This window comes from Sciurus vulgaris (assembly GCF_902686455.1).
Source record: "Sciurus vulgaris genome assembly, chromosome: 10".
Taxonomy (NCBI): domain Eukaryota; kingdom Metazoa; phylum Chordata; class Mammalia; order Rodentia; family Sciuridae; genus Sciurus; species Sciurus vulgaris.
The window spans coordinates 63,233,762-63,251,586 of NC_136470.1; the positions used below are offsets into that span (position 1 = coordinate 63,233,762).

The 17,825-nt window shown below is 35.9% G+C and overlaps 1 protein-coding gene and 1 pseudogene across 2 annotated transcripts in view; one reads left to right on the forward strand and one right to left on the reverse strand.

Annotated features, from left to right (window-relative positions):
* The window catches only part of CD200R1 (CD200 receptor 1), a 112,937-nt gene that overhangs the window by 67,613 nt on the left and 27,499 nt on the right, over nucleotides 1-17,825 (reverse strand). Inside the window, exon 4 of the mRNA XM_079155413.1 lies at nucleotides 17,464-17,712. Coding sequence (XP_079011539.1) covers nucleotides 17,464-17,712 — 249 coding nt within the window. The remainder of the gene's footprint in view (nucleotides 1-17,463; nucleotides 17,713-17,825) is intronic.
* Nucleotides 743-1,266, forward strand: LOC306671008 (translocon-associated protein subunit delta-like; annotated as a pseudogene). Its single transcript has one exon. The product of its transcript is annotated as a translocon-associated protein subunit delta-like (transcript).

Sequence of the window (17,825 nt, forward strand, 5' to 3'; positions counted from 1 at the left end):
GGAGGGAACTCTTCCAGCTTCATTTTGTGAGGCTAGCATTACCTTGATGCTAGATCCAAAGGCACCACAAGAAAAGAAAACTACAGGAGAATATCCCTGAAGAAGTTAGATACCAAAATCCTAAAGGAAACACTAGCAAATTAATTCAACAGCATTTTAAAAAGATCATACACCATAGTCATTTAGATTTATCTCTTGGGATACAAGAATAGCTCAACATATAAATATTAACTAATGGGTGTTCTGTGTGTGTGACTGGGATATACCACATTATCACAGGATAAAAATCATGTGTTCATCTCAATAGGTAGAGAAAACACATTTGATAAAAATTCAACACCCATTCATAATTTTTTTTTAATTTTCTACAAAGTGATTTAGAAGGAATGTACCTCAACATAATAATTTTTAGTATAATTTAGCCCACAGGAAACATTAGAGTTAATGGTGAAAAACCAGAAGCTTTTCCACTGAGATCAAGAAATGCTCACTCTCACTACTTCAGTTTAACATAGTATTGGAAGTTCTAGCCAAAGAAATTAAGCACGAAAAACAAGTAAAAAAAGAATCCAAATTAGAAAGGAAGAAATAAAATTGTTCCTGTTTTCAGATTACATGACTTCATATACAGAAAACCCTACAGGAGTGCCGCCAGCCACATCAGGAGGCCGGACGCTGCCCGCCTGGGCGCGATTGGCTGCTGTGGCCGCTTACGCGTCGCGCTTCTTGGCGCTACTCCTGCTGTCCCGCCTCTCTTGCTGCTCAGAGGCCTGTGTGGAGCCCCAGATCACCCCTTCCTACTACACCACTTCAGATGCTGTCTTTTCCACCGAGATTGTCTTCATCGTGGAGCTCTCCCTGACATGCAAGAACAGGGTCCAGAACATGGCTCTTTATGCTGATATCAGTGGAAAACTGTTCCCTGTCACCAGGGGCCAGGATGTGGGTCGTTATCAGGTGTCCTGGAGCCTAGACCATAAGAGCACCCATGCAGGCACCTCTAAGGTCAGATTCTTTGATGAGGAGTCCTACAGCCTCCTAAGGAAGGCTCAGAGAAATAACAAGGACATTTCAATCATCCCACCCCTGTTTACAGTCAGCGTGGACCTTCTGGGTGCCTAGCATGGGCCCTTGGTCTCCACTGAGGTACTGGCCGCAGTAATTAGCCTAGTGATCTACTACCTGGCCTTCAGTGCGAAGAGCCACATCCAGGCCTGAGGATGGCACCCCAGCTCTCCTTTGCTTCTTTCAATAAATAGCCACTGGCTGTCATGAGTAAAAAAAGAAAAAAAAGAAAACCCTAGAAATTCAACAAAAGCTGTTAGAACTAATAAATGAAGCTAATAAAGGAGGATACAGTATTAACAAGCTTGTTCCGCCTTCTAAAGTAGAGATTGTGAGTCCTATTTGCACCCATCCAAAATTCATAGAGATCATCGGACTTTAAATGAAACAAGGGATCTATGGTGGCAAATTTGTAGACTGGAGAAAATCATCCTCTGCTGCACTGGATGGGAAGGAATGAAAAGGCACTTTTATCTCATGGGTTGAATGGTGTCTCCTCAGTATTCATGTGTTAAAATCTTAACCACCAGTTTCTTATTTGAAGATAGTGTAACCTTATTTGAAGATAGCGTTATTATAGAGAAAATCAAGTTAAGATGAGGTCATGAGAATGAGTCTTATTTCAATATGACTGGCATCCTAATAAAATGGGAAATTGGGACAGAGACATGCATATAGGCAGAATATTATGTGAGCATAAAGGTGACCTTCTACAAGACAAGGAGAGAAGCATGAAATGGATCCTTTCCTCTCAGCTCTCAGAAGGAAGAAACCCTACCTCGATTTGGGGCTCCTAGCCTCTAGAAATGTGAGACAATAAACTTCTGTTGGCTAAGCATTTCAATTCTGTAGTACTTTATTATATCAGTTTTAGCAAATATGCCATCTCACATAGGAGATCCACTAAACTGCTCTTTATTTAAAGTAATCACAGCATCCTGATGGAAACTGGTCCACAGTCCCTATCTTTACCTTTGGGGAAGCCTGGTTATTTGCTTGCCTTCACTCACACTTCCCAAAAACCCTGTGGTTAGTGTAGCATTCAGGTAACATTCATACAAGTCATGCTAGTAAAATCTATAGCATCTACCAAGCACTGGTAGATGTTTACATTTTAGTTCAACTAATCCTCAAATATTGCCATTTCAGTACAATTGACCACCTATCACTACCATATGTTCCTTGTCAAATATCTAAGAAATGGAAGAGACAAGAATCAAATCCAGTCTAACTCTATAGTCTGTACTCTTAACTACCAAACTCCTCAATCTCTCTCACCAGCATCAGCTGCTTAAGGAAACCAATACCATGGAAAGAGAGAAGCACAGACACACTGACACGTACACACTAGGAAGCAAAGCAACTGATCCCTGAGAGAACTAGTGTAGGAAATAGACAAAAAATATTATTCTATTTAGAACTTCAATTTCTGGACATTGTTAATTGTATATTCTGAAAAATAGTCAACTAAAAACACCAAAAATGAGGAATAAAATACCGAAAAAAGTTGGTTTTAAAGCTTAGTTGAGCTCACAGGAAATCAAGGAGAATTTCTGGAATCCAAACTGAAAGGAAGCAAGAATATGGACTGGAAAGATGGAGAAGATGGAGGTAATACAAAGAATATCCTGAAAGTGGTAGTTGGAATCTATTGACTTGAATTTTAATGACCTTCGAGGAAGAAGAAAACCTTGAACCATACAAGGTAAGGAGTTAAGACTGAGATACACAACTCCCAACAAACAAACAAACAAACAAAAAGCTGGGATAAACTTTAAATAAATCCAAGTATTAGGAGAGGAAGATGAAGTTATTTGTCATACACTAAGATCTGGGTGAAGAAAAGATTTGGAAAAGGTCTCTACCATGAATTCATCACCATAACACTGGTTTAAGAGTTGAATTTTTATTATCTATGTTATCTAAGAAACTCTAAGCTAAGAAAATCAATTACAGTGGCCCCAGCTTGGTAACACTTGGGAGGAAGAGTGAGTCTTTTGAAAGAACCTTCTCTCACCCCATTTCCAATGTGTTTCTCACAGATATAGACAGCCAAACATAAGATCACAAAGTTATTAAAAATTCAAAATTTATTTAAAAAACTAAAAAAGACAAATATCCATATGTGGAGGTGACAGAAAGCAAAATAAACAAACCTGTCAAAAGATTTAAGTGTTATAACTTTCAAACAAATTTGGACAATGTATATTTAATGAGCTTATAAAATAACTGAGTTTAACATGTTTGCAGAAATCCAAAATGTCATTCAAACATGAAAAAATATTTTAAAGGAACTAAATAAAACTTGTAGAATCAAATTTGATATTTATATTTTTTAATATTTATTTAAAATTAATGAATAACAAACAGTAGATTAGACAAAGGTGAAGATACATTGGTAGTCTCTAGGGAGATCCAAATAAATCACAAAAAACTGCTACACGGAAAGACAAGGTTTAGGAATTATTAAAAAGATGTTTAGTCAAGGAACAGAGAATGTGAACACTTCAACAGATTTCAAAAAAAGAGAACAGATAAAAATGGTGAAATTTACTCTTACCAGGGATAATAACTACAGATTTTCCAATAGTAATTAAAAAAAAAAAAAAAAACTAAAGTTAAATCCTCAGATTCACGATACACAAAAAAATTTCAAACAAAAAAAAATAAAATTAAAAAGATGGTCTGGGGGGTCTAGCTTAGTGGAGAAGTACTTGATAAACATGCTCAAAGCCCTGAGCCCCAGCACTAAGAAAAAGAAAAGAAAGAGAAAAAGGGAGAGAAAGAAAGTAGTCCATCTGGAAAATATTTTTTTTCATAAATGAGAAAATGAAGACCTGTTTTGTAGAGAAACAAAAACTGAGACAGATCTTACTAATACAGACCTTTGCTACCTGAACTTTTGAACAATACCCTTAAAAACAAGAATAAGAAAACAGAAAATGAGCCCCAAAGAAAAGTCTAACACTGAGGAAGAAAAAAAAAAAAATGGTAAATGGGTGGGTCAAGCTTTTTAAACCACTAATATTAATATCTAGCTTAGTAAGCTGATATTTGGTTAAGTAATATCTAGTTGGTCTACAGAATGGTTTTAAAAGATGATAAATTTTCTTTTTTCAGGATTGAACTCAGGGACACTCCACCACTGAGCCACATCCCCAGCCCTATTTTGTATTTTATTTAGAGACAAGGTCTCACTGAGTTGCTTAGTGCCTCGCTCTTGCTGAGGCTAAATTTGAACCTGAGATCTGCCTCAGCCTCCAGAACTGCTGGGATTACAGACATGTGCCACCATGTCAGCTTAAATTTTCAATATTACATGACAACAACTCTAAAATAAAAGAAGGAATAATTGGAGTTAAAACGTTGTCAGGTCATTTGTTCCGTCCAGCGGAACCGGCGTGGAGAAAGGAGACACCACCAATCTTTAGTTGACGAGATTTATTGCATCCTCCCTGTTTTCCTGCCTCCTTTCTTCTGCCACTATCTCCCTTCTTCTACCCTCTCCCTCTCTCCTCCCCCAGGCTCCTAGCTTATCAGCCAATTATAGCAAAGCTTTCTCTCATGCAGGAGAGCATGCAGAGGAATGTCAGCATAGCACTATATGGATCAGGAGCTGTCCAAGCCCGGCATGATATTAGATAGCCAATCCTAGAGCCTGAGGTTAACCCGTCATAAGTCTCCAAGGAACTAGTAGGCAAGCAACCTTTTGGGGTACTTCCTTATTTTGGTATCCAGTGCCCTTTGGCTCACTGCCAGGTGCCATCTTGTCCAAGATGGCCCTCAACAGTCATTTAACTGTGTAAGTGGTAGTATCTGATTTTAAGCATGAATGTTAAATTTTGAATGACAATCTCAAAGGAATAGAAGTTGAATGAGTAATTTCTAGTACAAAAAAAATAGAATTTTAGAGACTCTGTACATCCAAAAGGAAGCAAGAAAAGAACAAAGGAGCTATATAGAAAATTCTGAGTAAACATATAGTTTATTAATACTTAAATATTTAAGCATATAAACAATATCAAAATTGTCATTTTTGATATTTAAAACTCAGTTATGTGATACTTAACAAAAGAACTCATCTAAATCTTTGGGACATGGAAAGATAGAGATTAAGAGGGTGTAAAGGATAGAGATTAAAAGACAAACAGTAGCCAAGAGAAAGCTCATCCTAAAAACAATGTCACTCCAGAGATAATGAGCACACTCCAGTTATGAGCACACCCAAAATCCAGATAGTGATTCTTACACCATTTCCCACCAAAAGGAATCAGGGCTCTTAGGGAAATGGTTTATTCTAGATCAGAGGCAATAAAGGTACAGGAGAAGCCTAGGACATTTTACGGTTCAAAAAACAACGAAAAAATTCCAGGAGAAAAAAATGAACAAAGGACTTGAATAGACATTTCAACAAAGAAGACATACAAATAGTCAATAAACAAAAGATTTTGATGTCACTAATCACTAGGGCAACGCAAATCAAAAACACAATTGCCACTTCACACCTAAGAGTTGGTAAGGATGTGGAGAAATTGGAAAACTTGCATACAGCAAGAGGGAAGGTAAAATGGCGCAATCACTATGGAAAGAAGTATGTTGGTTTCCCAAAAATTTTAAATACAATAGCAATATAATTCAGTTATTCCACCTCTGAGTATATACTCAAAATATTTGAAAGCCAGAGATATGAACAGATATTTGTATAAGTTTGTTCGTAGCAGCATCGATACCTGAGCCAAAAAAATGAAGTCTGACACATGCTATCACATTGATGAGGCCACAGATAATTATAAGTGAAATAAGCCAGCCATAAAAAGATAAGTACTATACAATTTCACTTATATGAGGTAACTATACTAGTCAGATGCATAGAGTCGGATAATAGAATGTTGGTCACCAAGGGCAGGGGAGAAAAGGCAACAGGAGTTGTTTATTGGTACAAAATTTCCGTTAAGGAAGTTGAAAATCTTTTGAGATGGATGGTGGTAACGGTTACACAACAATGAGAATATACTTAGTCCCACTACATCGTGCAGTTAAAATAATCGATTTTATGTTATGTATATTTATGACAATAAATTTAATTACCAGGCATTTGAAGAAGCAAAAAAATAGAATCCACACTAAGGCAAAACCTGACAAAGATACAAGAATCAGCATTAAACAATCTTCATGAATATAGTTCATATGTTCCAAAAGCTAAATCAGGATAGAGAAGACAGAAAGTAAGATCCAAATCTAATTTCTAAAAATAAAAACTAAAGCTGAGGTTTAAAAAAATACAGAGAATGGAATAAAAATCAGTTTGTAAATTGCAGAAGAAGAGGATACTAAATTTAATAGCAATAAAAACTATACAAAAAGAAACAGAGATGAGGTCAACACATTAGGAAATCAAAAAAGAAAATTATTTTGACCATCTTAATAGATAAAGAAAAGGCTTTGATGTAACATCCATTCCTGTTTTGTTTTGTTTTTTTTTAGCTAACTGAAAACTAGGAATAGAAGGGAAATTTTTCAATCTAGTAAAGGGCACCTACGAAAAAATTCCCAGATAAATTATTATTTAATGGTGAAAGTCTGAATGCTTTCCCCCTACAATCATAATTAAGACAAGTATGTCCACTTTTGCTACTTTCAAACAACCTAATTCTAGAGGTTTTTGATAGTACATTAGGTGAATAAAACACATTAAGTCACTTGGATTGGAAAGGAAAAAGTGAAGTCCCTACTCAGAGATGTTAAGATCTTTTATGTAGAAAATCTGATAGTGTGTACAAAAAAAGTTATTAGAACCAATACATTTAACAAGGTTGCAGGATATAAGGTCAATATACAAAATTTAATAGTATTTTTCCACCATATCAAGGAAAAGTTAGAAATTAACATTTTTTAAAATGCCATTTAGAATAGCATCAAAAAGTATAAAATGTGATATTTAGGGATAAATCTGACAACAGATGTGCAAGGACTGTACACAGAAAAATATAAAACATTGCAGGGAAAACGCAAAAGACCTATATAAATGGGAGTTCTACTATGCTCGTGGATTGGATGACTCAATGTTGCTAAGATATCTGTTCTCCTCAAACTGATGTATGTTTAACAGAAGCTAATCAAAGCACAAGCAAACATTTTTGCAGAAATTAACAAATTGATTTCAAAATTCATATGGAAATTCAAAGTATTTGAATGCTGGGATATCCACATGCAAAAAAAATGAACTTTAATCCATATCTCACAACATATACAAAAGTACTTTAAATCATAAATGTAAGCGTATAACCTAAAACTATAAAATTTCTGGAATAAAATCGAGGGTAAAATACAAATTAAAACATAGTTATAGAAAGCAGATCCATGTTACCTAGGGAGCAGAGGTCAGGGGCAATAAGAGTTTGGGCATACAGTTATAAAGAAACATAAGGAAACTTTTTAGAGTGATGGACAAGTTCATTACATTGACTATCATAATGATTTCTCAAGTGAAAAGCTATGCATAAACTTAATAATGCATACACTTTGTCAATTATACCTTAATAAAGCTATTTATAGATGTTCATGGATAAAGCATAACTACTAATGGAGATATGTTATAATGCATTATTAATGGATAACTTTGAAACTATTGGAGGTGGGGTAGAGGGAGAAGAATTTACCAATCCAGTAAAATACATAGAGGAAAAAAATAAAATAAAATGAAGGGGCAGGAGAGAGCATAGTAAATGAGACATATAAAATAAGATTGTAAAAATATGACCAAATTTGTAAGTGTGATGGGCTGACAGAGCTGGCTCCATGAGAATGTTATAGGCCAGACTATAAGGGAAATGACTAAACAGACTCCATTTTGCTCTGAGACTCCATGTTATACAGGAAATAAACTTCTCCCATGGAAACACCCTGCCTCTGTACCCATCAACAATTGTTTAGCTTCTCCCATGGGAACACCCCTCCTCTGTCCCCATCATCAGTTACTTAGTGTGATATGTTTAACAATACAAAATGACAATTCTTATGTAATGAAAAATTGCTCTCTTTTGATTCCTATTGCTCCTAAACAATGTACCATGTGAACAGTGATTGTATGGATGTTAGTAACCTTTCTTTAGTTTGTACCTAGGTAAGGGTCGTTTTGACCCATGTCTCCCTCTGTTGATGATCTCATGATGTTAGTTTGTAATTTCGAATCATAGCAACAGTCACTTATGATTGATATGATCTTTGGTATAAGAACCGCTACCACCCTATGGTTGGGACTGTTCTCCCAATAGTCATTTTTGGGGCATTGTGTGAGTCAGCTGGCCAGCTTAATAAAGACTCTCAAATTTGGACTTCTCAGTGGTGATTGGTCTGTTCTTAAGTTGCGCCCCGTAACAGTAAGTAGTCACAATGAATGTGTGTGGTTTAAACTCCCTTATAAAGTTCTCAAATTTTTTAATAAAAGTCAGTTATATATTTTTGTAAATAAAGAGACAGAATACCGTAGTCACGTAAGCGTGCTTTTCAGATTCCCCAACAATAAAAAAAACTTACCAGTCCATTGCAAGAAGTGCAGTTAACTGATGATCTCCTGTTGCTTACAGCTTCAGGAGCCATCTTGGCATTTGAGCCAAGCTATGCTCTTCCTGGACAGCCCCCAGCCAGTGACTAATCTTGAGGGGGTATCAGGGTTGATCAACTCCTCATATGAAAGACCACTTTGACTCCAGCTGCCCATCGGTTTGGTCAGGACTTGGACAATTCTAATATTGCCATCCCGGTTCTTCTTCCTCAAATGTGCGCCTCCCCTCTTTCCTTTCACTGGCTTCATTCAGATCAGCATCGTTGTCTAAAGGCTTGCCCTCCCTAGCCGCTTCCTCACCCTTTAATCTTTCACAAGTATAACTTCCTGTCCCAACTAACTCTCATCACTCCTAATTCTCTCTCAGCCTCTGCTTCCTGAACTAATCCTTATCTTTCCTGTTCAGCAGATTTAGAGTGAGTTTGAGGAATCTATAATTTTTAAAATTTCTCCACAATTCCAATTTTCAGCCATGTTTTACCACCACAGCCAGCAGTTTTCATTAGTTTTTTCCTGTACAATATAATGTAACATTTATAAACTATCTTGGAATCTTTACTGTAGCACATTTCCTATGCCTGCTATGACATTATCAACTTTTACTTTATGTTTCAGTATTTAAACAGTCTTATACCTAAATATGAGCCTTATCCTAAATACAGATGGATGAAAAATTAATAAACTTCAAGGACAGCATAATATTATCTATTATGCACGCTGCTCAATAATATTCATATGAAGAAAAAATACACTGGGTTTTTTTTTTTTTTTTTTCAGTGTTGGGGGATGGAACCCAGGGCCTTGTGCTTGCAAGGCAAGCACTCTACCAACTGAGCTATCTCCCCAGCCCTACACTGGGGTTTTCTTTGGTGAAGTCAAAATGGTTTGATGAAAGTATCAAAGGACACGTGCCAAGTGTCCTTATAGTAGTTTTATATCCAAAATAGACTAAAAATCCCTTTAATGATAAACCTAAAATAGCTAAATGTCTGGAGGGAGGGGAACATATTAATAAAACAAGGTAATTGTCTTAAATGTCTCAGGTAAAACAACTGATTTTGTTTTAATTTATATCATATCATGATGAAAAATTTTTTAATGTTTTTCCTGCTATGGCATAAACAAGCTTATTCTTCATAATTTTTATAATCAAAATGTTTTCATGATACTAAAAATTATGAATATGCATATTATAAACATTTTTGCTCCACAGAAAAATAGACAGAAGGATCATGTCATTCTATGGCCATTCTCTTATTATGTAGATTCCCCAAGTCCTCCATAACACATTTAGCTGATTAATCATCCATAGACATTTGTTATTTGATAAATACATCAGAATAAAATGTAAAGCATAAAAATACATAATGCCAATTTATAATGTCTGCAAAACTTAGGCATAAAGTGTCCACATTTCTTTAGAGATGCAATGAGTTCAAAAGAATACAATGTCTTCACATGTGTGTTCTCTCTCTTGCAAACATGACAAAAATACAAATCCACTATTATTAAATAGTATAATTCTTATTATAATTTTATATCATATTAGACCACTGGTTAATGGAAAGGAAAAATGGGAACTGCAGAAATGAGAATTTCTCAGTTATCACAATGAGAGTATTGGGAAAGGCACAAACACTGTTGAAAAGAAGGTAAGGTCATACGATTTGGCATAAAAATAAACACCAATTGATCCACCAATTCTGCTGAAGAAAATTATCTCACAGACACGCTTAAATAAATGCAAAGAGATATATCCAGAAAACATTTGACATTGTATAGTTTATACCATAAACAAAACTTAAAACAACCAAAAGTCCACCACTAGGGAAGTGGCTAATGAAACCATCATATAGTGGAATTTTATGTAACCATAAAAGAATGAGGTAGCTTTGCTTCTGCTGATATGAAAAGATCTCTAAGATTTGCATTATTAGCTTTTTATAAGTACATAACAGCATTACAGCATGTTCCCATTTGTATCTTGACAAGAAGTGTGTGTGCATGTGTATATATATACTATGTACTTATGTAGTACATAAACATATGTAAAATGATATATAAATGGATACATATACTACAGTCATATACACATGTCATATGTACATAGAAATTTCTAGAATACATAATAAACTATTGATGATTCTTCCTTCTTCAAAGTTATTTCTTGAGGAAATTTTTCACTATTTATTGTGTTGCACCATTCAAATTTTATCATGAGCATGCACTTTCTTTGTGATAATAACATCAGTTCTTCAAAAAACTAATAGCAGCTAAGAATCTAAAATTACAATTGCAGAAAGATAGAAATGCAAAACCATTAGAAAAGCTCTGTCCTCTAAGACCTTTTGAAAAACTAATTTCAGAATAGGTCTTCTGTTCAAGAACTGTAAGAAAATCAAAACAGTAGTTGGACTGTATCTTGATTTGTTTTTCTTGGTGCTAGAGTCCAATAATTTATAAAGTATGGAGACTGGTGCCATCGACTTCACTTCATCTCACCTGAGATTGTTTGCAGTATCATAAAGTGGATTGTTCTTCTCTGCGTAGCTGGCATAGGGCTGCATTTCATCCTAAGAAAGAACTCCGAGTCAAAATCAGTTCACAAAGGCCATAAATCATTATAGAAATTACTTGTGTTTTTCTAACAGATGTCCACAGCTTTAGTACATACCAATAGTACTTATATTTGTATCTCTGAGCATATGTGAACATAGGAACAAGATCTTGCTCTAAGACCTTATTTAAAAATATTTGTTGATTACTTACATCTGTGTGTGAGATAATAGCTGTGCAGAAGAAGAAATGGAGAAAAGAGTGACACAAGAAGTACTTTTCTTTTTTTATTAAGTATTATACATAGTAGTTGGATTCATAAGAAGTATTTTTCAAAGGAGAGAATTGAAGATTTATTAAGCTACTTTATATAAGATAAGTTTTCAGTTTGGGTACAAAGAAAATGATAATTGTCTTGAAAAAGGGAAGTCAAGAATTAAAGATGGTTCTATGGGAATGGAAACACCAATTCAGTTTCTTCAAAGTCCACAGAAGGCAAATATTATGCAGTTAGGATACAGTTTATGAAATGAAAATGTGGATTTGGGTAATGCGCAAATAGTACTTGATAGATAATTAACAAAAATAAGTACACCTAAATATCAGCATTGTAAAATCAGAATTTTTTAGTTTTGATGGAAACCAAATTGATGTAAGTTACAAATTATGTTTCTAAAATATTCAGACTATGCACCTTAAGTTTTTAAATATTCTTTTTTTGTCTTATCTTACCTCCTCAACAACTGTAGTAGCTTCTGTTTTTTTCAATTTACATTTTCTATAAAGATGAAATAAGCTGAAATGAATACAGGAAATATCATTGTTTAGATTGAAAAATGCAAAAAAAAAATATGACAAAGTTAATTTCGATAGAAGTCATGAAATATCAGGAATGAACTACCAGAAATGAGTGAAAAATATTGCTTGTGCAATCAACAGATATATGAAAAATGTTCAACATCTCTAGTAATAAGAGAAATGCAAATCAAAACTACCCTAAGATTTCATCTCACCCCAATTAGAATGGCGATTATCAAGAACACAAGCAACAATAGGTGTTGGAGAGGATGTGGGGAAAAAGGTACACTCACACATTGCTGGTGGGGTTGCAAATTAGTGCAGCCACTCTGGAAAGCAGTATGGAGATTCCTCAGAAAGCTTGGAATGGAACCACCATTTGACCCAGCTATCCCATTCCTTGGTCTATACCCAAAGGACTTAAAATCAGCATACTACAGAGATACAGCCACATCAATGTTCATAGCTGCTCAATTCACCATAGCCAGATTGTGGAACCAACCTAGATGCCCTTCAGTTGATAAATGGATAAAGAAACTGTGGCATATATATACAATGGAATATTACTCCGCCATGAGAAATGACAAAATTATGGCATTTGCAGGCAAATGAATGAAATTGGAGGATATCATGCTAAGTGAGATAAGCCAATCTCAAAAAACCAAAGGACGAATGATCTCACTGATAAGCGGATGAGGACATATGGGGGGGCATGAGGGGTTAGCGTTAGGGTTAGGGTTAGGTTTAGGGTTAGGGATAAGGAGGGTGGTAAGAATGGAGGAAGGAAGGACTGTATAGAGGGAAAAGCGGGGTGGCAGGAGTGGGGGGAAGGGAAAAAAATAACAGAATGAATCAAACAATATTGCCCTATGTAAATTTATGATTTTTAATTAAAATAAATAAATTTTAAAAATATTGCTTGTGGTTAATATATTCAAAGAAAAAAATTCTGAATTTTGGAAAAGGAAGTAAAATTATGCAACAGAAACTTAAAGCAGTAGAATATGTGTGTCACATATGTTCTTTGGTACATTAAAGGAATTATTATGATTATTTTCCTAAATAAAAAAATTAGCATTTACTGTCTCTCCCAAGATCCTGCCCTAAATGACCTAATTCCCCATGCTTGCATGCCTCAGTACTCTGCAAAATCACTCTTATCATTCAAAGTATACAAGTCTAACACCTCCAAGGTACTCTTTTTGACTATGAGAGAATGGCTGTTAATATTCCAAGTTAGCAAGTCAGTCAATTCCATATGTCTAACTCTTTTCTGGTCCAATAAAGCCACAACCAAAAAAAAATTCATCAGTCAATACCTGTAACCACTGATTTTCAAAAACCAAATGAAACCGATGATCAAAATAACAGGGATGATGATGAATAGATAATATAGTTTTTCTGATCCTTTGGCACCTGTAACCATAGACACAAAAATGTGTGATTCAAATGTGGTAAATTCAGATAATAGAATATTATTCCATGATAAAAAGAAATTAGCTATTAAGCCATGAAAGCACATGAAGAAAATTTAAATGTATAATGTTATGGTTTGGATGTGAGGTATCCCCCAAAAACTCCTATGTTATTGCAAAAATGTTCAAAGGTGAAACGATTAGATTATGAAAGCTATAACTTAATCAGTCCACCCAAATTTGATCAAGTTAACTGGCAGGGGGGAATGGCTGGAGAAGGTGAATTCCTAGGGGTCAGCCTTTGAGAACTGTATCCTGTGCCCCTGGCTCCTTCCTTCCTTCCTTCCTTCCTTTCTCTCCCTGTCTCTCCCTGTCTCTCCCTGTCTCCCCCCCCCCCCTTCCTAGACGCCATGAACTGAGCAGCTTTCCTCCTTGCTGCCCTTCCACCACAACGCTTCACTTGACTTTGGACCCAGAGAAAGGCAACGTGCGGAGCATGGTGGACTAAACCTCTGAAACCGTGAGCCAAAATAAATTTTTGCACCTCTAAATTGGTCTTGTCAGGTATTTTGGTCCCAAGGACAAAAGGCTGACTAACTAACGCACATATTACTAAGTGAAACAAGCCAAACTGAAAGGCTACTTATTATATGATTCCAACTGTATGATATTCTAGAAAAGGCAAATCTGAGAAGACTGTTTTAGATTTTTCAGTGCTATGGACCAAAAGACCTGACAAGAACAATTAGAGTAGGAAAAGTTTATTTAGGGGCTCATGGTTTCAGAGGCCTCAGTCCATAGACAGCCAACTCATTGCTCTGGGCTGAAAGGGAGATAGAACATCATGGTGTCAGGGTGTGGAAGAGGGAAGCCAATGGGAACATGGCACCAGGAAGTAAGTAGAAAGAGAGATACCCCTCACCATGGACCAAATACATACCTCAAAGACATGCCCCCAATGATCCACCTCCTCCAGCCACACCCTACCTTCCTACAGTTACCACCCAGCTAATCCCTATTTAGGAATTAATACATTGATTAGGTTAAGGCTGTCATAATCCAAATACTTCACCTCTAACCTTTTTTGCATTGTCTTGACATGAGCTTTTGGGAGACACCTCATATCTAAACCATAAGAGAAGCAATAAAAAGATCAGTGGTTGCCAGGAATAGAAGGCAAGGAGGAAACACAGAGGATTTTTATAACAGCAAAACTATTCCTTATGATATCAGAATCAGGGATACATGTCAATATACATTTGTCCAAGCCCACAGAATGTACATCATCAAGAGTGAACTCTAACATGAACTGTGGACTTTGGACAATGTGCCAATGTAGGTTCATGGATTGTAATAAATATAATAGTGGTGTGGGATGTCAGTAGTAGGGGAGGTTGTGCCTGGGTGGATCAGGGTTATATGAAAACTTTCTGTATTTTCTACCCAAATTTGGTTTGGACCTAAAGTGCTCTAAAAAAATTAAATTGATTCAAATACACAATATGTATGTGATTCAATGATGTCTCACTGTATATGAAATTCATTTTTTACATTTATTTTAAACATTTCTGGCCCATTGATAGATTAAGAAATTATTATATTAAATTGTATTATCAGCTTACACTTTAGAGTTTCCAGCAAGACATAATTTTTAGGATTTTGTTGCCTTAAGATTCATAAATAGTGAATTCTTAAAGGAAAGACATGAAATTTAGATATCACTGTTATAAGTACAAACAGAGTGTTTCTCATCTTCAGCATTTAGAAAAAAATGGGTCATTATAAAGGAAAGTAGTTGGGAAAATAACCCTAATTCTAAAGTCACTTTTCTGCTCAAGCATTGAAACTATGATGAAGGCAAGGCAGTAACCTTAAATATCTGTTAGCTGCTGGCCACAATGTAACTCAAACTGCACAAGTCAAAATGAAACTGCCAGATCAAGAAGCACTGCTTTCAGGATGAAAATTCCTTAGAAAACTTGGAATGTAACCATAATTTGACCCAGCTATCCCACTACTCAGTTTAAACCCAAAGGACCTAAAATCAGAATGCTACAGTGATACTGCCACATCAATGTTTATAGCAGTTCAACTCACAATAGCTAAACTATGGAACCAACCTAGGTGCCCTTCAACAGATGAATGGATAAAGAAAATGTGGTATATATACACAATGGAATATTACTTGACCTTAAAGAAGAATGAAATTCTGGCATTTGCTGGTAAATGAATGGAGCTGGAGAATATCATGCTAAGTGAAATAAGCCAATCCCCAAAAAACAAAATGACAAATGTTTTCCCTATATGTGGATGCTGATCCATAATGGGAGGTGGGGAAGGGCAGGGAAGAATGGAGGAACTTTGGATTGGGCAGAGAGGAGTGAGGGGGTGTAGGGGTGAGAAGGATAGTGGAATGAGAAAGATGTTATTACTCTATGTACACGTATGATTGCATGAACAGTGTTTCTGCATCATGTTCAGTCAGAGAAATGAGAGTTGTGCTCCATTTGTGTACAATGAGTTGAAATGCATTCACTGTTTTCAAAACTGTGTTCCTGGTGTTGCATGAATGTGGCTGGAGGGCAGCAGATGGAGAGGGAAGTGGAGGCTGAGCAGGCCGCTATCCCGTCCCCCCAACTTCCTTCAATAGTTCATGCTTTTAAAAGTCAGATTTCTCAGTATTTTATATGAAAAAGAATATTTGACTTTTACTGTAAAAAGAACATTGTTTTTGAAATTCTCTCTTCCAAACTAATAAACTGTCTCTTACTGAATGTGCAGGGAAGGCAAAGTAGATCTTTGCCCTATATGGGAGTTTGGACTAGATGATCCCTTCAACTCTATATTCTATGACTGACTATGGTATCTTGTCATAACACTGGACAGTAGATTTTATGCACCATCAAGGCACAATTACTCTTCTTAATAAATAATTCTAGACTCTTTTAAAACAAAATGGGAATGAATATTGAAAATGGTAGTTTACACACAGGCTTTGCTCTTATCCCTCCTTAAAACTTACTAAAATATCAGTAAGAAAAGTTTTTAAAAATAGACTTCAAAGACCAAGAGAACAGTTATGAAGACAAGAACAGATGAAAGATTAAAACTTCTTTTTTAAGTAAAAGTAAACAAATGAAGGAATTGTAAATGATTTAGTGAAGTAAGTGAAAATCTTAGTGCCTACAAAACCCCAGAAAGAATAGAAAGCATCAGATATTTTAGATATTTTAAAATCACTAAAAGAGGATTTTAAAATGATCTGTCCATAAAGAAATGATAAACATTTTAGTTGAGAAATATGCTAAATTACTCTGAAAGAGCATTCTACCATGTACACATGTATCAAAGTATCACTTTATATCCTATAAATATATAAAATTATTATTTATCAATTCCAAATAAAATAGAGCTTTAGAAAGAGATAAATTTGGAAAAGCAATAGAAAAGGTGGTACCTGGCAGGAGGCTAAAGTATAGGGCTGAAAGTTGAGGAGCTTCTATGAAAGTTTGTGTTACAACAGGTAGGCTGCCAAGACCCCGGCCACACCCTGTGAGGCATACCTTCCCCAACCAACAGAAAAAGGGAAGGTGAACTAGAGAGACTCAGGGTCAAGGATCCAGACATCATGGAGGGTGGAGATGAGATGCCAGACTGCAGGGCATACTAAAGGGAGGCCTGGCTCTGAAAAGTGGTTTCAGGAAAAAACTCTCCAAGCCTCCTACCTCAGAGAGAAAGCCTGACTGACCATCAGCGCTCTGGGAAGGGAGAATGAAATATTTGAATTAAACTATATGTGTTCTTTTAAAAATACACTATTCAACTCCATTATTATTAGCATAGAAGTGAGCTTTAAAAGTGGAATAAACTATATCCTAAAATATCACTTTTTACCACAATTTATGTAATATTCTTCTAGACCTATCTTTTTATTTTGGAGAGAAGATAACGTGGAAGCTAAAGAGAGCAAGTATGAATGACATTTCCCTGTACATTCTTTTTTCCTTCCTAACATAATTCCTCTAAAAGAATGGAAAAATCAAACAAAAAACTAGAAATACTAACCAGGAAGCAGATCTGTGGATAGACTCCTGTTGCCAGTTGGGTGGGAGACAAAGCAGGTCACGGTGGACACGTTGCCATCTGGATAATGGCATGTACTACTGGTGGTCACTGTGCCATTGACCCAGTCCTGTTTTTCAGGGACACAATCCCCCTCTGGGGTCCAAAATATCTGTGCAGCTGGCCTGCCTGCAACTGCCTGGCACACCACGGTTCTATTCTTCTCTGGAAACACAGTCACATCAGGGGGCACTGCAGAGGTGTAAGGGAAATCATGCTTCATTCTCAACACAGGGATATGGGACTTAGAGAGACATTTGATTCAGACACAAATCCAGTAACCCAATATATCAAAATATGTGACT